The sequence below is a fragment of the Geotrypetes seraphini genome, chromosome 2 (assembly GCF_902459505.1).
Source record: "Geotrypetes seraphini chromosome 2, aGeoSer1.1, whole genome shotgun sequence".
In the NCBI taxonomy this organism is placed as follows: Eukaryota; Metazoa; Chordata; class Amphibia; order Gymnophiona; family Dermophiidae; genus Geotrypetes; species Geotrypetes seraphini.
The window spans coordinates 377806164-377832710 of NC_047085.1; the positions used below are offsets into that span (position 1 = coordinate 377806164).

A 26547-nucleotide genomic window follows, 5' to 3' on the forward strand; every position below is an offset into this window, starting at 1 on the left:
GGAACGAGGCAATCAGGTTGAGAGGTACTAAGCTGTTAAGTGTAGAGACTGCAAGTTGGGATGAAGTAGAGATCCTCAACTGAGTGAGAAGGAAAAACTGGTAGAAGCAGAGGTTCCCTGGAGCTGAGTTGAAGTAGAAAGGAGAACCATGGTTGTCTGGGCCACCGAGGAGCTATCAGAATCATGGTGGTGCGCGCTGACTGGAGCTTGACAAGAGTCTTCAGAATCAGAGGGAATGGAGGGAACGGGTAGAGAAACAGATTCATCCATTCCAGAAAGAAAGCATCTGCCTCGAGTCGATGAGGAGAGTAAATCCTGGAGCAGAAACGAGGCAAGTTGTGATTGAGGGGAGACACAAACAGATCTATCTGTGGAGTCCCCCACTGAGCAAACACCTGACGTAGAGTCGAGGAATTGAGTGTCCATTCGTGAGATTGCAGAAGACGACTCAATTTGTCCACCAGACAGTTCTGCTGGCCCTGAATGTAGACTGCTCTGAGAAAAATGATCTGACGTATCACCCAGTCCCAAATCGTCAGAGCTTCCTAGCAAAGAGACAGGGAACCTGTGTCTCCCTGTTTGTTGACATAATACATGGCCACATGGTTGTCTGTCCGAACAAGGACCACGTGGTCGCGAAGCAGATGATGAAAAGCTTTCAGAGCATTGAAAATGGCTCAGAGCTCCAACAGAGTGATGTGACAAAGACGATCCATGCTGGACCAATGGCCTGGAGTACGGAGACCGTCGAGATGAGCCCCCCAAGCGCAAGAGTCTGTCGTTAGGACCTTCTGCGGATGGGGCGTGTGAAACAGCAAACCTCTGGAAAGAGTGTAAGAGATCATCCATGATTGGAGAGACTGTCTCAAGGAAGGAGTCACTGTAATGTGAAAATGCCAGAGTCCGTTATGTCGCTAGAACCACCTGGTGAAATGATGCTTCGATAAGCCTGTCATCGAAAAAAAGGAAAGATCTGAAGATCCTGCGTCCGCAGGGCTGCAGTCACCACTACCAGGCATTGTGTGAAAACTGTGAGACCAAAAAGGACTCGGTACTGAATAAGAAGATTCCCTACCCAAAATCTGAGAAATCTGCGAGAGGCTAAATGAATTGGAAGATAAGGAAGCCTCCTGGAGATCTAGAGAGCATAACCAATTGCCTTGAGCCCTCAAGGGATTTGAAGCAGGTAACCCTCCTTGACGGAAACTGCTCCCATCGTTGATAGAAAAGATGTAAAAAAGAAACTGCAGAGGTTAACCACAGCATAAGGCTGGATAGCTTGCTGATGGAGTTGCTGAGGCTGTTTCCGAGGTGGAGGCCAAGAACAAATTGGAGTAGATTACTGTCAATACCAACGCAGATGATGGCATCCGCAATGGATTCAGCAACAATTCATCTCCCAGGCCGGGCAGATTGGCCAGTTGATCTGGAAGAGTGAAATCCATGAACCAGAATCTGTAAGCAAGCCCGATGTCCCAGTACCACAGAAAGGGTAGTGACTGTGGATGAAAGGTCAACATCAGCAGACGGCACCTGGACCATGTGTACTTGAGGGAGGTACAAGGGATGGGGTACTTCAAATAAGAGGTTTAAGGTCAAAAACCTATGCCCACCAGGAAAGTACGCCAAAGACGATCCTCCTCTCTTACTTCAGGACTGCCCTCTGACTTCCAGTTGTCTTCCTACAAGCGAGACAGTAGGAGCTAACCTTTTCTGCTCGTGTTTATTTTTTTTTTCTGTATTTTTGCAGATTCGTGTTTTCATGCTGCAGAGGTTCTCCACAGAGACAGCTCTGGCTGCGGGAGATTACAGACTTTACTGGCAAAGTCTGTTTCCAGGGGGTTGGCAGCCTGCATTCACTGATTGGGGCTTGGGGACTGTTCACTTGGGAGCATGGCTCACCCCAGGGTTGGAACTCAGGCTGTGTGGCTTCATAGTGGTATGTCCAGGATTGGGGCCCACTGCATTCCTCCACCCCTTTGCATGCATGGCGTTTTCTGGGTGAAGTGGAGATCTCTGGCCGAGGCATTGGGCCCAAGAGGCAGTCGGAAGTCCGGCAGTCAAGGTTCCAAGGCATCTTGAGGCAGATGATCTCCCTATAAGCAGCTTCCATGTTGCAGCTTCCATGTTGCAGCTCCTAGCACACAGCATGCACAGTGAATAATAGGCTGACAAACTGTGAGATCGATTTTTTTTTTTTTTTGGTGGGGGGGGGTCTCCAGAATTGGGGTTTAAGAGGTTTGGGAGTTAGCCCTAGGTCCCCCTACCCCAGAAATCCTAAAATTGCTGTTTTATTGATCAATTTGAATTTCCCAGGCTGTTTTATTATCAAAATCGCTCCTATAGCAGCCATCTTTGGATTTTCCCGATTTGAAATAAATGTTTTTCATCCTCGGAACACTTCATTTTTGTAAGATAACAGGTCAGATGGACTCAGGGCAGGATACCTCTGATTCGTGCCCCATTTGGTGGCCTTGCAAGTGCATCCCAGGGGAAAAGCTGCCGCGATTCTGTGCCTAAAACCCGCAAAAGCTCCAAGAAGGGTTCAGAGGAGGTGGCTGCCCCCTAAGGTCCATGTTTTCCCCCAGAATTTATTAATATACTGTTTCTGGCTTATCTATCCAATACTAATTTGCAAAATTTGCCTACCATGATTCCTCTGTTGGTGTCATGGGCCCCTCTTCTTCCAGGGATGCGAGTCTCCAGCAATAGGGCTATGCGCAGTCAGGGGACATTCCTCCCATGGACATCTCAGATGATGTCTTCATGCCTTTGTTTTCTCAGTCACTTCCACAGTGAGAGTGAGATGGCTGCATTCACAGATCTCCAGGACCTAGATCTGGGTGAAGGTCCAGAACTTGGGGAGGACCCCACTGGATGGAGACTTCAAACTTTCCGTGTTGAAAAGGATTATTTCAGTATCCCTTCAGGAATTGAAATTAGAAGCTAGCCAGTCCTCGACAGTGCAATGCTCTCTTTGAGTAGCATGGAACCGTACTCTTCCCCTTTTCCTGATCATCCAAACATTGCAAAGATGTTCATAGATCACTGGGAGGTACCGGGGGTCCTCTTAGTGTAGCCAAGGCCATGTCTAAATTATATCTGATGGCAGAGGCCATTATTCTTTGTTTCTCCAAAGGTGGACTTCCTGGTGGCACAGGTCACTTCTCTCCCCAGTAAAGGTGGCGTGGTATTGAGGAGCACACGAGACTGCAGGATTGATTTTGTGCTGAAATGGCCTTTTGATTTCACAGCCTCAAGTTTGAGAGCAGCCACAGTGGCATCCTCTGTTGCTAGTCTCTGTCACTCCAAGCTGCATCATGGTCCTGACACCGGCGTTGACTTTGTATGAAAGTGGGATTGTACAAGAAGGAAAGATTAGGTTTTTACCTTTGCTAATCTTCTTTCTTTCTTGTAAATCCACACTCTGTTCCTGGAACCCGCCCTGCAAGTTACTGATTCGCCAATTGCCTCCCTCAATAAGTACCAGTAAGTTGGACTTCTGATTCTTTGACCATCCTTTCCATAATTAACATCTCATTATCGTGCGCTTTATCCTTGTTCTGATTTTATGGTTTATAATGTTTATGAAACCTGTTTGATCATGATTGTTATGCAGTTTTATGTGGAATAGGTTAGACTTGTTTCTCGGGGAGTATCTCCATACCCCTCCCCTTTCTGTGTCCTATACAACACTTTTGTACCAACTGGAAATCAGTGGGCAGTCCTGAGGTAAGAGGGGAGGATCAAAAATATGTACATGAAGCTTCCTACAAGAGATCTTGCGAGAGGGATTGACTACCCACTTGTCCAGGAATATTGTGTGGGTTTACAAGAAAGATTAGCAAAGGTAAGAGCCTACTGGTAATCTTTCCATGTGAATTAGGATTGCCCTCATAACTTATTATCCCCTATTAGGTAGCTATAAACTTAAGTTGTCATTACTCGGGGTTCAGATAAATTTATTCTCTTTCATAGGGCATATTTCCTGGTGTCAGTGAACAACTTAAATAGTGTTCAGTTGTATGAAAAATAAGTAAGGCGCTTACCTCTGTCCATTTGCAGATGATAAAGAAGCATTCAGAACATATCAAGGCCAAACAGAATGTACTTATCTGGAGTCCAATGCAGCGCCATTTATAATTGCGCTTTTTGAAAGAAGCAGCACCCCCTCATGCCCGACTCTTTGGGTTTCACCTGGATGACTGCTTCAGGAATTCGGGTGAGCTTGAACCAAATAGCTACAAATATTTTGCATGCTTCACAAACACTCCATCAGTTCTTCAAAATGGTGTGATACTGTTCTTGCTCCCAGAAGATTAAAACACTTTCTGGAAATGACATCGGACAAATTAATAAACTTTATACTTTGTTCAAAAAAGCTTTTTATTCAAGCAGGCAGAAAATTAATATCTATCATTATAAAAGAGAAGCTGATATTCCCAAAAATTAAAGGTAATTACATAGAGGTAATTGATTAATTAAATCTACCCGCTTCACCCAACTAACACATAGAAATAAATAATAGAATTCCACTCTAGACAATCATGTAAGCCCTTTGGAGCAAGTAGACTGTAAGTAATAGCCTTTAGAGTAGTCTAGTGTTTATTGCAATAGCCTAAGAACTAGGCAACAAGGTTCAGTTTCCACTGCAGCTTTGTGACTATGGGCAAGTTACTTAACCCTCCATTGCTCCAGATAGAGAATGACACGGTAACCCGCCGAAATGGGGAGAAAAAAACTGGTTGTCGCTGGTACCGGGGACAAGCCATTCACCGCTCCGTGGAGCGGTGAATGGTCTTATCCACGCAGTTAAGTATTTTGCACGCATTGCCTCACTTATCTCTCCAGTATACCCCTCCCTCCCTTCCCCTAATCTTTGCTGGCGATTTTCATTTTTCTGTCTCCGAGTGATGGAAGGGAGAGGTGGACAGTTTCTGGTAGAGGCATAGAAACAGAGCAGATGCCATATGGAAGAGGCAGAGTGAAGGCAGACAGTGGATGAAAGGAATAGAATGACGAGTAGATGAGGAAAGCAGAAACCAGACAACAAAGATAGAAAAAAATTTATAATTATTTTTTTTTGTTGTTTTAGGATAAAGTAGTATTGCAGTTGTGTTGATAAACATTTATAAACAAAGCCCTGCCAGCTGAAGATCTCTTCCTCTAGTTTGGCAGCCAGAACTTTGATTTATAAAATGACAATTGTACAGAATATTTTTTCTTTTTGTACTTTAATAAAATAAGTTCAGTATAAAACTATTAAAGGTTTGTGTGGATGGGATCAGATGGTTTGCGGAGCCGGGGACAAATATTTATTCTCTAGCTCCAGGTACAAACAATAAGTACCTATATATAATATGTAAACTGCTTTGATTGTAATTACAGAAAGATGGTATATCAAGTTCCATCCCTTCTGCCTTTCCTTTCTACTTATTTCTCATAGCACTGAGCACCATTTAATTTGTCACTGACACCAGGTAGAATGTCCTATGAAAGAGAATAAATTTATCTGCATTTAAGTAAAACACCTTGAGTTTATAGCTGCATAATGGTGAATAACAAGTTTTTAAAAAAAATTTTAGTTCAATGATCTTTATTTATTTTAAAACATACAAAAGTTACGATAATTCTGTTGACCTGTCACTGATAATTGAATGCAAGGCACTCTTATTTCACATTTAATTTTTATATTTGGGCATGCAGCTAATATATTAGAAATTTTGAGTGGTGCTGGTACATATACACTGGTTTGGTGAATTTTGACATTTCTTTCAAGGTCACAGTTCTATCTTAAAGTCCTCACCCAGAAAGAGACCTATGCAGAGGAAGATCCTGAAAGAAATTTAACAAATAAAATTGACCTTGAAAAAGATCAGACAATGAGACACTTTGGGGCTCTTTTTACTAAGTTGCACTAGCAGTTTTAGTGCGCGCGCTAGAGGCTAAAACCTCCATTGGGCTGGCGTTAGTTTTTCCGCGTAACGTGGGGGGTTAGCACCCACTAATTTGCAGTGTGCACTAAAAACGCTACCACTAAAAGGAGCCCTTTAAGTTGCTGAGAGCATTAACACAGTGGGAAGAACTATGCTGTTCTCATTTAAGGCTTTATGATGCAGGTATAAAATAATCTCAGTATTAGTACTGTACAAAGTCAAAATAAAACTGCTGTTGTCTAGGCTTTTCATTCAGGCATAAGCCTATAAGCCTTATTTTATAACGAAAACTGTTGTTCAAGGCATATAACCTGTCTAACCAGTAAAAGTGTTCTACAATACTTCTGAATATATCTCATTTTTCAGTCATTTTACTTGTAGCTTAAGTTTTCAGATTTGTATTAATAGTACTTATAGTCACATGTAATTTTAGCTTTTGTACAGCACTGGTGAAGAGGAACTGTGTCTAAAATGCAAGTCCCAAGAAACAATCAATCCACAAAATCTAGGATAGGAGATGCCAAAGCAAATCGGTAAAGAATCAGAAAGTTCTATTGCTTCACAGAATTTTATTTGCCACACGTACGTAAATAGTTAGCCTAACACAATCATATTTCACTCTTAGAAGGGCTACATCAGCAGCTGTACCAACCAAAAGGTGTCAGCAAGGTGTTTTGCAACATCATTTACCCTTCTTTATCTTTGGTTAGCAACGCTATTTTACTACATTTTTGTTCATTTGACCCCTGAGGAAGGTGTTTCACTGAAATACGGCCCGTGTCGGGTCTGTGATATACAAATGTGGATAGTGTTTTTTTGCTTTTTCTGAAATAATAAAAAGAAGGTTTTGAACATTGTTTATTTCCACATCTTTTGTTTGGTTTACCATTTTTACTGTGGAAACTTGGGTCATTTTCTTTGTTTTGTTGTCATCACAAAGTACCACTTAACGGTATAAGCTTTTTGTTAACTTCTGCAGCAGCAATAATAGAAAGCTGTTATTGTTGAAGTTAATCGAAGTGATGATATTTTTGTTCCTTCTCAGGAAGAAACATGGCTGCGTCGGGCTTTTAACTATGTAATATTTTATGTATTTGTGTGGCAAATAAAATTCTGTGAAGCAATAGAACTTTTTTATACTTTGTATAAAATGGACATTTCTGCAGTAGGATGAAGCCAGAAGGGAAAATAATTTCTGGCAAATATCTTTTTATAGCCTCTTATAGACCATATAAGGTTCTTGGCTTTGTTTAAAACTGTATTCTTTTCCAGTGTGCCTGCAACAGTCATTACTATATTGACTCAGTTATGATTTATGACTTTATCTTAGATTGCCGACAGACTTCTTTGATAAAGCAGGCGAAACATCCCAAAGAGTGCTTCCTTCAAAGAGTGCAGGCCTGAGCATATTGACAGGGGATTGTGATGATGATAAAGAGGGGAAGAAGGAAGATGGAACAACAGATGTTCCTTCCCCTGCACAGATAACAGATAACACCTTACCGCCAGGTAATTCTGGTTATGCATGATATAAAATTATAAGTGAGAACGTAGCAAAACATAGGTCAAGTGGTCAACTCAGATCATCCTAAAACCATATAATTATTGCTGCTAAAGGTGTTGCAAGTAGTTATTTATTTGGGTCAGTTTATTTTCACATGGGTGTTGCATAAGTTTGCTCTTTTTCACATTGGTGTCGGATAAGTTTGCTCCTTTAATAAATTACAATCTGTTACATGTTCAGGTTACATTTTGTTTAAAGATCAGAAATCGATGTGACATAAATGCAATAATAAAGGAAATTGATGGTGGTGGTGGGGGGAATATTTTCATATCTCTGTAGTTGTACAATCTCTTCCTTTCCCTCAGTGATCCTCTGTGCTTGTCGTATGCTATCTTAAAATTAGATACTATCCTTGTTTCTGTCACCTGCACTGAATGTTTTCCCTTTTATCTGAACGTTTATGCAAAAAAAAAAAATTCCTTAGATTATACCTAAGTCTACCCCTTTATCATCCATATCCTATTACTTATTGTTCTATAGATTCCATTCTGTTTGGCTGCTTTCTGTGAATTACTTTGGAAATATTTAAATATTTCTGTCTTATCTCCCCATCTCACTATGTTTCCAAGTACATGATTAGATCTGTTGTCTGTTCCCATGATAAAGATTTATGACAATTTTAGTAACAGACCTCTGGACTAACACCATCTGGTTTATATCCTTTGGAAGGTACAGTCTCCAGAGATGTTCATGGTACTCCAAATGAGCTCTTGCCAGAGATGTATACAAAGACCTTCTTTTTTTTTTTTTTTTTGCTGATCATTCTTCTCTCTGATCATACAAATACTCTTCTAAACTTTGTCATCACATTATCTACCTATTTGGATTCATTCAGATCTGAGTTCACCCTCGGCTCTGCTTTGCCAACTAAAATAACTTTACTACCTTTACTATACTGTCCCCTTGGGTTTTTGCTTGATGCTGCATGCTTTAGCATTACATATTAGCTGCCAAACTCTGGATCATTCCAGTGCTCTGGCAGGTGCAGTCCTGAAGAAGGCTTCCTGTCTCCATCACCAAGAGAATTTGACTCTTGACAGTAAGACAAAATCAAAGATAAGCAGCTTTGATGAGGCACTTCACAGGTTGTAGAAGGATTTGTATAAATGTGTGTCAAGAAAAGAAACTAGTACTGGAAGATGAAGAGTAACTTAAAAAATATTATTGACCTGTGTATGTGGTGTCTTATAGATTTCTTTGACATCAAGACTCCATCTGCTCCTCTAGTATCTCATTCAGGGTCAATACTGAAAGCAGAAATCCAAGAAAAAACAGTAGAAAGGTAAGCCATTCAAAACAAATGTTTATTAAATATTTTCCCTCTTAGACCTATGAATAAATCAAAATTCTGCAGGTATAATAAAAAATAAAGCTAGAAGGTTTGGTTCATCCCCAGAAAGTGATGATTATTCTTATAGAAATGTCACACACATCAACTCAGACAATAATACAGAACGTTATTTGTTATATTAGTGCTGAAGACAAGACATTAGAAAATCAGGTTCTCTTGAGTTGTATTGCTTTTGTTATAGTTTATAGGCTGTCACAATGCTGTCATTAGTATAACAGAGCACAGAATAGCACATATATAAGTACATCAGCATTTCTGTACTGAGATAGACCCAAAGTCCATCCAGCCCAGTAACCTGTTTCTAACAGTGACTAATCCAGATCAAAGGTATCTGGCAAGATCTCAAATGAGTAGAACAGATTTTCTAGGGCAATAGTGAATCCCTTCCCATGAGATCTTGTTTAGAGAAACAGAAATTCCACGTGCCTGTTCTTAACAGAGAATTCGGCAATTGGAACCCAAGCACAGTACCGGGTAAAGCTTTGGATTCTCGCCCAGAAATAGCTAAGAAGAAAAAAAAAAAAAATTTAAATTGAATCAGGTTGGGCAGACTGGATGGACCATTCGGGTCTTTATCTGCCGTCATCTACTATGTTACTATGATATGGACACAGAAGGGACTGAATTTCCCAGCACTGAAGGTATGGAAGTGAGCTAAAGGCTATGGATGTTAAAGGGGCTGGATGAAAGTAAATGTCTGCTCAGAATTATTGTGAAATAGAAGGAAGTTTTTGTTATGAACTTTAAAATAAAAGCCAAAGGCAGCCATTTTTTGTTGGGATCTTGGGAGGGGATCTTCCATGTTGATCCATTGGGGGAAATATTGGAGTAGATCCCACCCTTGGGAGTATTAAGATTGGGACCTCAAGGAGTTTTTGCCTTTCAAAGGAAAAAGCTTTTGTGTTTTTTTGCTGAACTGGAATTGTGAAGCTTATGGGTGTTGAAAGTTAAGCACAATGGAGATAACAAACCTGAAAGCCACTCTTGAAGTTCTATTTGAGGTGTTTGAAAAATAAACTATAAAATAATTGCACCAGTGGGTTTTGGAACTCTTTATTAAAGCATACCAGGCTACCAAAGTAACCTCGCTCACGCTCAGCCGATGTTTGTGTGCACTAGGTCAGGTCACTTGCTGGGTCCAGTTTGGCCACGTCCTCTGCTGCACCGTATCACTTATAAAACACCTGTTAGTCTTTAAAGTCCTCATGTCAGGAGAACCTGCATATCTTGCTTGGCATTTTGTTCCCTACATTCCTACAAGAACCCTCAGGTCATCAAACCTTAATCAATTTGTCACTCCATCATATTGATTCGTTGTCAATGAACACATCCAATAATCAATTTTCTCCATACTAGGCCCTCTATTTTGGAATTTTCTTCCTGCATCACTCAAACTACAAACATCATTAGATAGGTTTAAAACAGACTTGAAGACATTCCTTTTAACTGATGACTCATTATGATACCCTACAGTTCTCTGTTTGATGATACTTTTTAAAGAGATTGTGTTCAGACAATGTAGTTGGAGTTACAGGAACAGAATATTCTCGTTAGATATAGGAATTATTGTAAACCAATGATTCATTTTAGCTGTCTATACTCAAGCATCTGCAATGAAAGCATTTCAGGCATGTGTGCTATGATTATAAAAAGTATTTTTTTTCAGGAAAGAAAACACAGCTGAGGCTTTACCAGAGGGATTTTTCGATGATCCAGAAGTGGATGCAAAGGCAGGTTATTTGTTCTGTTTTGCACGTGAGAAATTTCAAGGTTCAAGATGTCATAAGTTGTTGAAGCTGTAGTAAATGGTTGTTGTTTATCATATAAACTAGCTTGGTAGCCCTCTACTGAATGGAATTTGGGGGGGGGGGGGGGCGGGGAGATTTTGTAATTTCACATAATTTTTTTGTGTGCCTAAAGAAACTGTACATTAAAAAAAACAAACTAGGTACAAATTCTATATATTGTTGACGTGCAATCTACTTACAAATTTAAATCTAATTGGGGTAGATATGTTATGGAACTAAAGTATATTCTGTGATAATGCTGCTGTTCAGTGGCGTACAAATTTATATTCATACACAAATACATATAAGCAATATATTTGCAAAAGAAAGATTAATGTGCACCGACAGGGAAATTACTTTAGTGCATCCTTCTGTAAGTCTGTTCAAGGCAGTAAGCCCACATTAGAACTTAGTGCAACTTAGGGCTCCTTTTACAAAGGTGCGCTAGCGTTTTTAGTGCATGCACTGGATTAGCGCACGCTATAGCGTGCGCTACCCAAAAAAATAACACCTGGTCAAGAGGAGGCGGTAGCGGCTAGCGCATATGGCATTTTAGCGCGCGCTAAGGCCCTAATGCACCTTTGTAAAAGGAGTCCTTAGTAAAAGGGCCACTAAATGATTTAAAAAAATTTTTTTATACCACTTCATCTATAGTTATAGACAATTTACAAGAAAATAATAAGTAACGAAATTAAAAGAATCTTAATTATCCAAACTAAAGCACCAGCAGCTTTCTAAACTTAAATGCTCACTAGGCTAGGTCCTCTCTCCCTGTCACATTGGAACTGGAGGATTTATTCTATATAAATTCTATTTTGTTTTTTTCTATTTGTTGTACTTTTATACCTCATTCTACCCTAAGAATTAGAGCCCAAAGTGGTTTACAACTTTAGCAGAGCACAAAATAGCTACTCCCATTTTTACAAAACCATAGCGTGTTTTTAGCGTCAACCGCAGCGGTAACAGCTCCAAAGCTCATAGGAAGTCTATGAGCGTTGGAGCTGTTACCTTCATGGCCAGTGCTAAAATCTGTGCTATGATTTTGTAAAAGGGATGCTATTGCAAAACAGTATGGTAGAATAGGAAGAACTCGGTTCAAGACAACGATCAACAAGATAAAATGATTTAAGACTACATTGAAACAGATCATAAGAATAAGAATTTTATTCAAGTGAACATTCCATATTGCAGTAGCCTCTTAAGAAAAAGACAGTTCTTTACATCTCCCAAGGAGATATCAACTTGTTCTAAAGAACATTAAGAAAGCATAGGTTTTGATACCCATAAGTATTTGGTAAGCTTTGTAGTCTATAGTGTCAAACAGTTGTCCTTAAAGACTTAAATGGCCTCTTTTACAAAGCTGCGCGACAACAGCCCTGATGCCCTTTAAATCTCTATGGGCTTCGGAGCCATTAGCGCAGCGCAGCCGCTAACACAACTTTGTAAAAGAGGCCGTAAGTGTCTTAAACAATTCAAGACTGCAGTGTCTCTACTTTGCTATTACAGGTGTTCACCAGGAGGACAGGTTTCAATGCTGTTATTTTTGTGCCACTATCTTAGAGATAGTTTCTCCCCCTCCTAAAAAAAACCCACCCTTACAAAGCACTGTTAAACAGCCAAATAAGAATACCACCATACATACAATTGGATTTCAAGATTGCTAAGATTGTTGCTTTTCTTTTCTTTTGTATTGGAACAGGTGAGAAAAGTTGATGCTCCCAAAGATCAAATGGACAAAGAGTGGGATGAGTTTCAGAAAGAGATGCGACAAGTCAATACGGTAAATACTGAAACAATCTGCCTTGCTTGTGTGTCCTTTTTATAGTGGGAAATTCATATTAGTGTGTGTTTATTGTGGGGAGAGGCTAGGTAACTGCTACATGTGTAGTATTGTTTCTAGTCTCACAGATCCAAATATTTCAGATAATTATATGAATTGATTATTAAGATTTTCCTCATTTTTAGGACAGAAGGAGTTTAATTTTTCCTAGAATTAGAACTGGATTTTGTGCTAGGACAAGCAGGCAGCATATTCTCACATGTGGATGACAATATCCATGGAGCCCGGTATGGACATTGCAAAAGTATACTGTCAGTTTAAACTTTTTCAAATCTTGAGACTGCCCGTACCGCGCATGGGCCAGTGCCTTTCCACTTGACGTTGGCTTTCTGGATCATCAGTTCTCAGTTTTCCATGGGGCTGAGAGGTTGTGTCCTTTGGAGTTAGTCCAAAGTGTGTCAAACATGAGTTTTTGTGCTTTCCCATGTTTATTTTCTTCAGTATTTTTTCACTTCATTTTTCATTTCCTTCTCCTTTCAAAATAATTTTATTTCTCTCAATTTTCGTTTTTGGGTCTTCAACCCCTAGCAGGTCTGTTTGCAGGCTGAAAGCATCGAGTCATTTTCAATGACCAATCTACTTGACCTCCCAGGACCATTGAGTCATTCGATCTTGTAATCGGTGATGTTTGCCTCCATGTCAAAGCTGTCCAGTGGTTTTAAGTGGTGCATTCAGTGCAATAGGACCATATCAGTCACTGATCCACATAATTGGTGCCTTCAGTGTCTTGGTCCTGCTCACCATCCTCTTTCTTGTAAGCACTGCTTTACACTTCATGAACGCTAGACAGCGCTAATTTGACAAACTTTTTCCATCAACATCTGGAACATTGACATCAACAGCACCGAGAATGTCTGCAACTTCTGATGCTGATACACATATAACACCTCCGGCATTGAAGACGGTACTGACTTTGACATCTCACTTGGCGTTGGCATCCTCACCATCAGGTTCATCCATCAAAACGGCTAAGAAATATAAGCATGCTCCTTTCAGGTATGCATCAGCATCCTCGGGCATCAACACCATCGATGCACTCAGCATTAGCACACCGAGGCCCGCTCTCCTTCTTTACAGGTTCTGTCTCCTCACAGACATGCCTCATCATTGAGGTCACCAACACCTAGACATCCTGTGGCACCTTTTGTACCGACCATCACAGCACCGATGATCTCTCTGCAGGAGCAGATAGATTTTAGAAAGGGAGATGGCTAATATGCTGCAGACACAAGTGGCTCAAGCCCCTGCAGTGACACAACTAGTAGCAGCCCAGCCTGAGCATCGACCTATATGAGCCTAGAGGACCAGATCTTGCACTCCCCACCGACATCAGTTGAGATCGAGGAGAACATATCTAGACTTCGAAGTACTACTTCTTCAACATCACCAAAAGTACACAAATCTTCAACATCACCAAAAAAGATCTGGAAGTACCTCTCGACACCCTCCTCAATGTCAGAATTGGTATACATCATTGACTCGACACTTTACGTCCCCACAGGGCATCAAAGAATATAATTCAGACTTGTCTACCATTATTCCTCTGGATGCCAGGAGCTCTCAGCTGACGAGTCATATGGGATATCTTCAGACTCATCTCCTCCCTCACCACCAGAGGGTCTCTCATTCATCAAGTTTATTCAACAGATGGGCCAAGATCTGCCAATCAAACTTGAGTCAGAACCTGAACCCAAAGCTGAACTCTTTGATGCTTTAGATTATTAGCAAATTCCAAGGGACTGTATTAAGTTCCCATGTTACAACTTAATGAAAGACACCATGTTGCAAAATTGGGAGACACCTTTGATTCCTGTGGCTCCAAGGAAACTGGATTTTCTCTACAGGGTTCAGCCCAGGTTTTGTCAAGCTGCAACTCCAGCACCATTCTCTCCTCGTGGAGTCTACATTAAAGAAATCTACTAGGTCAAGAATCTGTGCCAGCACCCCTCCAGGAAGGGAGGGATGCACATTGAACAAGTTTGGCCGCAGACTCTCAGAATTGCATGCTCTTCAGTGGAATCTTGAGCTATAATTTCTATATGACTTTTTATATGAAACCAACTCAACTCTTTTCAGATCTCCCTAATAATCTCCTGGAAACAATAAAATATATGGCTAGATCAGTGTTTGATGCCTTTAATGTCATCTCCATAGCGTCGGCACTGTCCATTGCCATGAGGAGGCAGGCATGGCTCAGAGTATTGGACCTGGATGCTAATGTGCAAAACTGTTTAGCAAACATACCGTGCTTGTGAGATGAACTCTTTGGAGAGAAAATAGAAGAGGCCACCCAAAAGATCACTAGATATAAGCAATTGATGTCCACACTATCTGCTTCAAAATCTTCAAAACCTTCACCTGTCAAGTGCTTCTGCAACCCTAAGAAGAGTTCTTATTATTCTAGACAGAAGTATATTCCACCTCTTCTTCCAGGTATCCAGCACAGAGGCGTTCCAAGCAACAGAGACAAAACGACCCAACCTGAATCTCAGCAGAAAACCCAGCACTTATTTTGACTTTCTCATATAGAGCCTGGCCAGCATCCAGCAGCCTTGTCCTCAGACTCTTCCAATTGGAGGTCATCATCTTCATTTCCATCATTGTTGGGCCCATATCATATCAGACTCCTGGGTCTTACAGGTTATGAGATGAAGTTATACTCTCCACCTCCAAACCATCTTCCAGAAGTCTTCTTTCAACTCCAAACAGACCATTCTCCTCCATCAAGAACTCACCCTCCATTGCCATTGAGAGAGTACATCTGCAGGAGAGGGGTTGAGGGTTCTATTCCAAATATTTTCTGATATCGAAAAACACCAGAGGTCTTCATCCAATTCTAGACCTCCATGCTCTCAACAAATACTTAGTGAAGGAGAAATTCAGAATGGTCTCTTTGGGAACTCTTCTACCCTCCTGAAGAAGAATGACTGGCTTTGCTCTCTAGAACTCAAAAGAAGCATATACACATATTCTCATCCTCCCAGCTCACAGAAAATATATTTGCTTTTGAGCAGGCGTGCACCACTTCCAATACAAAGTATTTCCCGTTGGTCTGGTGCAGGGCTCAGAGTCTTCACAGAATGCTTAATAGTGGTGGCTGCAATCCTATGATCATCAGGTTTCCAGGTATTCCCTTATCTGGATGAATGGTTAATCAAAGCCCCGCCCCTCAACAAGTTCATCACGCCATAGATTCCACAGTACTTCTTCTAGAACTTCTTGTTTTGCAGTCAATTTTGAGAAGTCTCATCACAACTCTTTATCCTTTTTGCACTTCTAGACACGGCTCAAGCTCTTGCCTTTCTACCACAAAAGAGACTCGATATTCTGATCCACATTTGTCAGAGGGTTCTATCTCTCCAGCATATTACTGCATGCCAAATGATGTGTCTCTTGGATCACATAGCTTCTACAGTACATGTAACTATTCACCTGTCTACATCTCAGGGAACCTCAGTGAGCACTATCCACCCAATGGTCTCAAGCCACTGGTAGATGGGTCTCAACATTTACGAGTTAACCCCAACACTTCATAAATCCCTTCAGTGGTGGTTATCTCCAGCCAGTCTATCCAGGGGTCTTCTCTTTAACATCTCAACGCATCAAAAATTGTTAACAGAAGAGCCCACCTTGATGGCCTTCATACTCAAGGAACCTGGAATTCTCAAGCGAAAACTCTTCATATCAGTCTCCTAGAACTTCGGGCAATACGCAATGCTTAATATGCATTCTAAGATCGCCTTCCAAATCAAATGGTTTTCATCCATATAGACAACTAAGTAGCCATGTACTACATAAACAAGAAAGGGGGTACCAGCTCTCACCGCCGGCGCCTATGCCAGGAGGTGATCCAAATCTGGTCATGGATGATACCACGCAACATTTTCCTGAAAGCAATGTAACTAGCAGGGAAGCAGAATATCTTGGCAAACAAGTTGAGCAGAATCCTACAACCTCATGGTGGTCACTCAACTCAACTGTACTACAACAGATATTCAGAGATTTGGGGACCCCAGAAGTCTATACATTTGCTCACAATCACAATCTTCTGTTCCAGAATTTATACTTCCAATAGCCTTACTTTTGGACTGGTGATGCAGATTTCTATATGCTTTCCCACCAATATGTCTCATTGGAAAGACTTTATTCAAACTCCATCAAGAGCTAGCCACCATGATTCTTATAGCTTCTTGGTGGTCATGACAACCATAGTTCCCTCTCTTCCGCCAACTCAGTGTTTGAGAACCCATCAAACTCCAAACCTTGCCAACACTGCTGACTCAGAACAAGTGATCTCTTCTCGCTTCCAATCAGTAAATATTTTTGCTCTCTCTGCTCCAATTTCAGCTAACATTGAAGCCTCCAGAAAGCCTTCCACTCAGCGCTGCTACTGCTTTAAATGGACTCGCTTCATCCACTAGTGCAATCTTAATTTTGTTCACCTGTCATCTCTCATTGGTCCTGGACTATCAGAGTTCATCTCAGTGCTATAACTGCATTTCATGTGCTACTTTTATCTGTACATCCTCTAGTTTTCAGAGTCATGAAAAGCTTTTTTCATACTAAACCACCAATCAAGACTCTCCCAGTTGCTTGGGACCTTAATGTTATACTTTCCACTCTGATAAAACCTCCCTTTGAACCACTAGTGACTTCATCTCTCAAACACCTCACATGGAAAATGGTATTCCTAATCTGCATTACTTTGGCTTGAAGAGTCAGTGAACCGCTAGCACTGATGTCGGATCCACCTTACACAATGTTTTACCATGATAGAGTGGTTCTCCATACTCATCCGAAGTTCCTCCCAAAGGTAGTCTCAGAATTTCATCTAAATCAGTCTGTAGTTCTCTCTGTCTTTTCAAAGCCACATTCTCACCCTGGTGAATTAGCACTCCACACTGACTGTAAATGGATTGAATCAAGCCTCACGGGTTTCTACTCAGTTGTTCCTCTCTCATTTGATCCAAAAGAGATTTGAATTGGCTTGGATTTATTATTTGATTTAATGCTACTGACATAAGTATTTAACGGTGTACAAAATCTATAAAAAATCAAAACAGTAGTTCAAATTAGCAAGTCAGTCATTACTCTTGTTACCAAGAAAATAATTTCCTTATGGCTGGTGGACTGTTTCTCTTTTTGCTATGCTTGGCTGGCCTGATGCTGGAATGTTGTGCCACTACACATTAAGTTTGGCTATGGCCACTTCAGTAGCACATCTATGTTTCACTTCCACTGAGGATTTCTAAAACAACTACATGGTCCTCCATGCATACCTTCATATCTCACTACTGTTTGGAGAATCATTCCAGAAGAGATAGTCGGTTCGGCCAAGCAGTTCTAAAAATGTATTCTCTATTTAAATGCCAACTTCCCTCCCACTCTTATCTTGGAAGCTAGGAGTCCCACAAGTAAGAATATGCTGCCTGCTTTTTACTGGCACATATTCTCACAACCCTCCCACCTCCCCTAGTTGGCTTCCTAGCTTTTTTTTACTGAGCTAATGGTCCTGCAAGTTGACGTCAAGCGGGAAGGTACCGACGCATGTGCGGTACGGGTAGTCTTGAGACTTAAAAAAGTTTAAAATGACAGTATACTTTGCACTGTCCTTACCGGGCTTCGTGTATGATGTCACCCACATGTGAAAATATCTGCCTGTTGTCCTCGGATGACACCTGTTACTGGTAAATTACTGGGGTTTTTTTTTCTCTAGAATGTTCTTTCTTATGGTGCCCTTGAGAAACTCCCCCCAAAAAAATCCAAATAGCACCAAAAGGTTCCACAAAGGAAATGAAGCAGCAAAACAGCAAAAAGATTGTGGAACAGAAGATTGGATATACCAGTTTGTAGTTTAATAAGCTTCCAAATAATCTAAAAACAATCCACAATACAAGTGACCCACAGGATAGAAACCAAATAATATACACAAAATGATCCAACACAGGCTGTGTTTGGGCAAAATAAAAATGTCTTTCTCAGAGGTCTTTATAGGGTCCTTGGCTGTCTTAAATATAACAACATAAAAGTCACAAAAAAGTAGTAAAGAGGCTACAAACAAGCAGCACTGCTCACAAGACTACAATGTAGTGCTCCACTTAGAAAGAACATAGCTGCCAAACATGGCTTTAAACATCACCCATTATGATTCTTAGGTCTCCTTTTACGAAGGTGCGTTAGCGGTTTAACACGCACTAAACTACCGGCTGCGCTAGCCGCTACCGCCTCCTCTTGAGCAGGCGGTAGTTTTCCGGCTAGCGCGTGATTAAAAGTCGCACACGATAAAGCCGCTAATGCGGCTTTATAAAAGGAGCCCTTAGTTTTTATTGCATGTGAGCAAAGACCATGATACTGTGATAGATTTAGACGTAAATTCTTGCAGTAGCATAAATGGTGCTCTGTTGGTTCTCTTCATTAACAATTTGGCCTGTGTCCTGTTTTATGCAGTGGTAGACTGGCAGGATGGACATAAATCTCAGTTTTATTGTTGCAGGTTTCGGAAGCAATAGTGGCAGAGGAGGATGAGGAAGGACGCATAGACCGCCAGATTGATGAAATTGATGAGCAGATGTGAGTAAACAAACTCTTCATATTGTCTCAAAAGGTATTAGTTTGACTTCAACTTTATCTGAAATGAAAATTTGAATACTCGTATTTAATATTAGTATGTGCCATAAAGCATTTGAGATAAGAGCATAAACATAAGAATAGCTATACTGGGTAAGATCAGTAGTCCATCTAGCCCAGTATCCTGTTTCCAACAGTGGTCAGTCCAGGTCACAAGTATCTGGAAGAAACCTAGATAAGTATAACCTACAGGAAAGAAGGTAGGAAATAGACATTTAAACACTTGAAAGGTATTAATTCACAACCAGACTGTTCACAAAGAAAATGAAGCTGTAGAATTAGGGGTTATTATTATTTAAATCTGCAAAGAGGTAGACTTGGGAGCTAAGTAAGGGAGAGATTTTCATGGAAAGAGTGGTAGATGTCTGGAATGTTCTCGAAGGAGGTAGAGACAAAGTGATGGAATTCAATAAGCAAAGAAAGCATGCAGAATGTGGCTCATGGAATTATTTTCACCCCGTGTGTGTGTATGTCGGGGCAGTTGAGGGGGTTGTTTTTGTGGTTAGGTTCAGTTTGTAATGCAACAGCAATTTTGGGATGTAGTTTTTCTGACTGGGAGCAATTTGTAGTACAGTGAAGCAGTTGGGTGGGGTACTTAAAGGTAGCTTTGGGTGTTAGGTTTTTTTGATGATTGCTAGTTTTGGCAGGAGGGGTGTATCAAGAACAGGGAAAGGTGGATTGATAGGAGGAATTCTCTTAACTCGGTGGTTTTCAACCCAGTCCTCAGGGCACATCTAGCCAGTCAGGTTTTCTGGATATCCATAGTTAATTTCCATGGCATAAATTTGTATTCACTGCTTCCTTGGTATGCAAATTTATCTTGTGCATATTCATTATGGAAATCCTGATAACCTGACTGGCGGCTGGGTCTACACTGAGAAGTTGTGCTAGAATTGTGTTTCAATATATATACTTTTGTATGGTATAAGCTAGTACTCTTTTCTTCCACAGATATTCATTGGGGCATTTTGGGGGAGGTTTATTTTTATGAAACCCCTGGTCTGATATGGCCCATTTTTGAATTTATGCCTTCTTAGTAAAATTTTCCCACATGCAAAGCAGAGTTATTTTCCAGTGCAAAATTAGTCATGGAGTCAGAGTTGGAAAAAAAAGTACCAACTCCAACTCAGCTTTAAAAAACAAAACATATGTATGGTAAATGTATTATTTTATACTTATATGTACAGATCTTTGCACTGGATCTAAAGTTATATATACCAGTATTTTAGATTCTGATCAAAATTTAAAGCCTAATATCAGTAGGAATCAGAGTTGTTGGACAGTAGAAAAATAGAGGAGTTGGAGTTGAAGGTTTGGTATACTGGCCCCACAGCCCTGGTTATTTTATTCCCAGATGAAGAGAGATTTCTTTACCCCTTTTGTACAATTCTTTCTAACTTCTATTTAACTGGAAAGAATAAAAAGACATGGAATATATAGAGAGAGAGGATCCGTAAATGGCAAGACGATGGAAATTGAGCACACAGTTCTTCAGCTTAAAACAACAGTGAAATGACTTTTGGACTTCTACAAATACGTGGAGGTGGAGAGGTAACCTGCATAGAGCAGCAATTACAACCGCTTTATTGGGCAAACTAGACCATTTCAGTCTATCTGCAATCACCTGTATGAATGAATATTCAAACCCCTTTTTGTGAATTAAAAAAAATTTCCCATAGAAATAAGAGCTTTCAAAACTACCCATTCTGTCTATCACAAATGAAGTGGCAGGCTTGTTTGGTTGAAATAACCATATACTCAGACTATCTACCTAATACTTCCATGTATTCCTCAGTTCTTAATTCTATTTCTGGGGAGTTCAGGAAAGAAATCTCTCACACAGGTGTGGATAAAAATAGTCAAAGCTTTGAGAAGCATTTTCTGTAGCCTCTTAAATAATGGGACATCAGAAAGGTGACTGGCCATTTTATTGACATCATTAATTAATTCATTATTAAACATACGTAGTTGGCACATCTGCCAAACACAACCCATATACAAATTGAAGTCACATGGTTTCTGAATTTTACTTTGCTAGTAATTTCCTTAGCAACAGTGACTTAACTCATCACATGCTAACTCATCAATATTTGCCCTAACTATGTTCCTAAAAACAGATGTGTTTTTCTCTTTTAAACCGTCTAAACAACTACTGGAAGAAAAATATGTTTACCAGAAACTGTCTCATTTGCTAAACAATACATTTCTGCAACCACATGGTTATAATTACATGATTTCCTCTAACTCATCAAGCGACAAATATGTCAGTGTGACTTTTAGCTTATTTGCAGGGGCCTGCTATGTTATGGCTCCAGCATCTTGTTGCAGACATTAAACCAAAATATTTTGTTCTATGAAGGAAATATATGTACTCTGTGAATTCTGTTGTTTATACTTTGCTGTGTCCCAGGTTACTGAAGGATTTCCATTATTCAGTTATAATATTAGTGTCTTTCAGAGCCCTAACTAAAAGTGTATCTAATACAGGGGTCTCAAAGTCCCTCCTTGAGGGCCGCAATCCAGTCGGGTTTTCAGGATTTCCCCAATGAATATGCATGAGATCTATGTGCATGCACTGCTTTCAATGCATATTCGTTAGGGAAATCCTGAAAACCCGACTGGATTGCGGCCCTCAAGGAGGGGCTTTGAGATCCCTGATCTAATATATATTAGTTATGAGGTCCATATTAGTAATGCCTCCCTTTATATTCTGCATAATACAATTATCACCATCAGCTTTCCCCATTTGAATCAGGGGATGAATCACACCTGCACAACTGCATTAAGGCGGGGTACAGTACTTTATATTAACAACCTTACAACATCTAACTAAAATTGTATGGGTAAAGTAAATCCTTATTCAAACATCCAATCCACATGAAAACTGTCGTTATACTATTGTACATATAAATAGGCCTCATAATTTCATCCTGTCATGAGCTGACTATACCTAAAGAAATAAGTTATCAAAATTCTTCACTTCACGCTAGACTGTTTCCATGTCTTTATCAGCCGATGGTATCTTCATCCTTTCTTCACTGCACTTCACTCCAGCTGGGCCGCAAGGAGGTTATATAGCAAGAGTCCCATGAACTGGGAAAGATAGGGTACAGTTTAAGTTTCAAAGCAGGATGAAAAAAAACATACAGGTTGTCTAAATGGTACACCTAGTAAATACATATTGCTTTCAATAGGTCTAGCACTATCTTGTTATTATACATAAATAAGTACTTCAAAAGTCCATAAAAAAAATCTAAATCGGCAACAAGTCCATGGTTGCAAAAATAAAACAAACTACAACTTTAAAGTCCAGTCTTTTGAATTTCACTCTGCCATGTTAGGCCGATGATCCCGATGCAGCAGTCAATCAGACAATCAGTCCTTTTGTGGTGGCCAAAGAAAAGTCCTGGTGCATTGTGTCAGTACTCAGCTATGGACAGTCTTTGCCAGATATCAGGCACTTGTTAAGTCTCTTTCGTTGTAGCTCAGTCTTCTCTGGATACTCTGTAAATCGAAGTCCTCAACAAATGTTAAAAGATGATTCTACCAAAAATAAATCATCATAGCCATCTTCATCATATTTGAATGTGGGCCTCATATTTATATAGGCCATAGTTCATAGGCCATGCATATAGGGAAAAAGAACCCGTTGTTCAACTACAAATTGGGGGGGGGCATTGTTGGGAGACAGCAGACTTGAGAGAGACTTGGGTGTGCTGGTGGATGCATCACTGAAGCCATCTGCACAGTGCGCAGCAGCCTCGAAAAAAGCCAACAGGATGCTGGGCATCATAAAGAGGGGCATAACAACCAGGAAGCGGGAAGTCATCATGCCATTGTATCGAGCGATGGTGCGTCCACATCTGGAATACTGCGTTCAGTATTGGTCGCCGCACCTCAAGAAGGACATGGCGGTACTTGAGAGAGTCCAAAGGAGAGCAACGAAACTGGTAAAGGGGCTGGAACACTGCCCATATGCCGAGAGATTGGATAGGCTGGGGCTCTTCTCTCTGGAAAAAAGGAGGCTCAGGGGAGATATGATAGAGACCTTCAAGATCATGAGGGGCATAGAGAGGGTGGATAGGGACAGATTCTTCAGACTGAAGGGGACAACAAGTACGAGGGGGCATTCGGAGAAACTGAAGGGAGATAGGTTCAAAACAAATGCAAGAAAGTTTTTTTTCACACAAAGGGTCGTGGACACTTGGAATGCGCTACCGGAGGAAGTGATCAGGAAGAGTACGGTACAGGGATTCAAACAGGGATTGGACGGATTCCTGAGGGATAAAGGGATCGTGGGATACTGAGAGAGGTGCTGGGATGTAACACAGGTATAGAAAGCCAACAGGTCGTGCATGTGCAAGACCGGAGGGTTAGGACTACGATGGGAAGATAGGACTTAAATGAGAAACCAAGGTGGCAAGGGAGCCCCTTCTGGTGATGCAGACAGGTCGTGACCTGTTTGGGCCGCCGCGGGAGCGGACTGCCGGGCAGGATGGACCTATGGTCTGACCCGGCGGAGGCACTGCTTATGTTCTTATGTTCAGTCAATTATTGCATTTACATGTCCATATTGGTTCTGATAGCAACCCAATAAATTTCATTGTTTTAATTTGTATACATAAATTCTTATTTCCTTACAAATCTTGCATTTAATAACATTTTCATCTCCCGTTCTCACATATACATATTTTCAGGTTGACTTGCAATTCCTCTTTTATAAACTTATCTAATATTGGACCAGTGTCATGCTATAAATCACATTTCCCACCAATACATTTCTTTTCTCTGTCCTTAACCTCGCTTGTTTTCAGGAGACACTCCTAGTATCTTATTTTATTTTATTTTTAAGCAATAACCCCTCAATATCTCTTCAACTATCCTTAAGATAGAAAACGGTACACATCTCTTACATGCAACGGAAAAAACTATCACAATTTATGTATCATCACTATAGTATAAGTCTCAGAAGGCAGAGAAAAGTCTGAAAGAATGCCTGTATCTCAAAAGCTGCAAACAGATAGTAAAGAAAAAGTGTATTACACACTCACTTACAATAGAGGGATTATTTCAAAACATATAAATTTCCCTTACTCAACTTTGAACAAACTATTGCTCCATTCCTTATTGTTTAACATACAAAATTCAAGGCTGCTCATTAATTCCCATGGCCAAATGGTGATGTATCGGGAATATAGACAATTTTTATTTTGTACTCTTTCTCTGTGTAGATTGATTCTTTACTCTGAGCTAATGACAAAACTTAATAAAAGAGAATGCTTGTGTGTTTCTATTTCCTAGTGAGTGTTACCGGCGTGTGGAAGTGCTGCGTGATCGCCAAGATATGTTGAAAAATACTTTGATGGAGGCGAAGAAATCTAAGGTTTCTAAAGAACAAAATGAGGAGGAGACTGGCAGCGATGATGAAGAAGAACTGCAGGTTCTACTGTCTCAGGACTGGAGAGTGAAAGGGACCTTATTGTAGGATGACTCTACTGAGACTGGAAACTGTTATAGAACTGATGTTTTACTGCGGTGGATTTCCACCTGATGCCCTCCATCTGTTAGTGATTTCTCATGGCTCATCTACTCCATGTAATTTATGAAACATTGTAAAAAAAAAAAAAAAGTAGAGCCAATGCATCTCTTTTCATATTCGAGAGAAACCTGATTTGCATCTTTGGTACTTCTTTGCTTCTGAAATGAAAGCAAATATTTGTCTTGAAGAGGGGAATATACGATGGCTTGAATCAGAGAACGAGTCCTCTGGCCTTTCATATGCTGAAATGTAGATGTTGTACAGCTGGCTGACTGAAAAACTATAGATGTCCTTTATGATAAGTTGTCGCAGAATAAGCTTCAGTGAAAGATGGCTCTGATAAAACTTTCTCTGGTTTATATGTAGAGAATATGTGGAAAATAAAAACTCTGAATAGTAAATAATGGGTTTTAATATGTTTCTGCAACTTTATAAAAAGGTACCCCGTACATATAAATAAGAACAGTGCTACTTCACCCAAAGCTTAGGAACCTTTGTGTGAAACGTTTTAAAAGTCAAAGTTTCAAAATTGGTGCTAAATAAGAGCAATAGATAATGTTTAAATCTGCATAAACTTAACATTCAAAAATAATTTCAGGGATGGACCTGTGCTAATGTGTTGAATTGTATACATGATAGGAATGAAGCTGAAAATAGAACCTATCGGAGCGAATATGAAGGTGTCAATAATTAGGGGCTTACACGCTAAAAGCCAGTCGCTAATGGGAAAATTTGTGTGTGGCTATTAATGAGAAAATAGGAAATTTGGCCATTTTATAACATGCAGGAAAGACCTGCATAAGGGCACACTAATTCCACATTTTACCACAGTTTGGTCTTTCTAGCATTTTCCTGCTTGTTTTATACCTGTTCTTCAGCACGAACCAGAAAGTAATTACTTCTATTACCACTGAACATTTATTTTACCACCAGCACCTGGTTTCATGTCATGTTGTCTTGAAAAGCTCAAAATGCCACCTATTTTGTTGGAATAGGGACGCCTTAAACCTGCACTAATCGATTAGCACATAGCAAATGCCCACATGCTGATTTTCAAAGAAGTGCCCCTTTCTGCCCCAGACACTCCCTTCTAAGAAAAAATTTCAACGTAGTTTGTACGTGCACATTCAAGAGTTACCATGGGATGCTGCCAGTAACTGCTACACATGGTAGAGGGTAGTTCTGGCTAGCTTTGTAGGAGGTCCTCAGCTGGCAGTGCTTGGGGGGGGGGGGGTACCCAACAGACATAGTACTTCAACACTAGAGAAATAAAATCAGAAATGCATTGAACACAATACAAAGACATCTGCTATATACATTTCCCAAATGTATATAGCAAAAAATACCTTTTTTAACCTTTGTTGTCTGCAGAGAGATTTTTCTATCAAGTGGGTTCCAGTTTCTCTTTTTTTTCTCTCTTTTTGCAAATTATTCTTCAAGAGGTTGCTGTCCATTGGCTCCTTCTACCATGGCTCACATTTCTCTATTCCCTCCCTTCTATCCTGGATCACTCTCCCTCTTTTCTCCTTCCCCACTCCACAGCATTTCTTTCTCTCTCCTTCATCCCCATGCGCAACAGGTCTTCCTCTTTCTCTGTCCACCATTTCTCTCTCTCATTCCCTCATTGCAAAGGGAGTGGGAAAAAGAGAGAGGGATCCAGGGTGCATCTCTCCCACCCCCCTCTTCTGTCACATCCAACATTTTTCCCTCTTTCATCCCTGCTCACTAGCCCCATGCCACATCTATCCCTCCATTTCCAATGTTCCTCCCTCTTGCATCCCTTTCAGTCTGTCCCACTGTTCCCTCTCCACCACACTATCCAACATTTCTTCCTCATCTATCTCTCCCTCCCTATGCCCAACAATTCTATTCTGTCCCCATTTCCCGCTCTTTTCCTGTGCGT

General features: G+C 40.5%; 1 protein-coding gene across 2 annotated transcripts in view; it reads left to right on the forward strand.

Annotated features, from left to right (window-relative positions):
* ZNF830 (zinc finger protein 830) overlaps positions 1-25045 on the forward strand; it is a 50574-nt gene extending 25529 nt beyond the window's left edge. For both annotated transcript variants that reach the window (XM_033930648.1, XM_033930647.1), the window contains exons 5-10: positions 7267-7445; positions 8692-8782; positions 10518-10581; positions 12338-12418; positions 18972-19048; positions 24407-25045. In XM_033930648.1, the coding sequence (XP_033786539.1) occupies positions 7267-7445; positions 8692-8782; positions 10518-10581; positions 12338-12418; positions 18972-19048; positions 24407-24590 (676 nt within the window). In that variant the 3' untranslated portion in view covers positions 24591-25045. The remainder of the gene's footprint in view (positions 1-7266; positions 7446-8691; positions 8783-10517; positions 10582-12337; positions 12419-18971; positions 19049-24406) is intronic.
* Positions 25046-26547: the final 1502 nt, after the last annotated feature.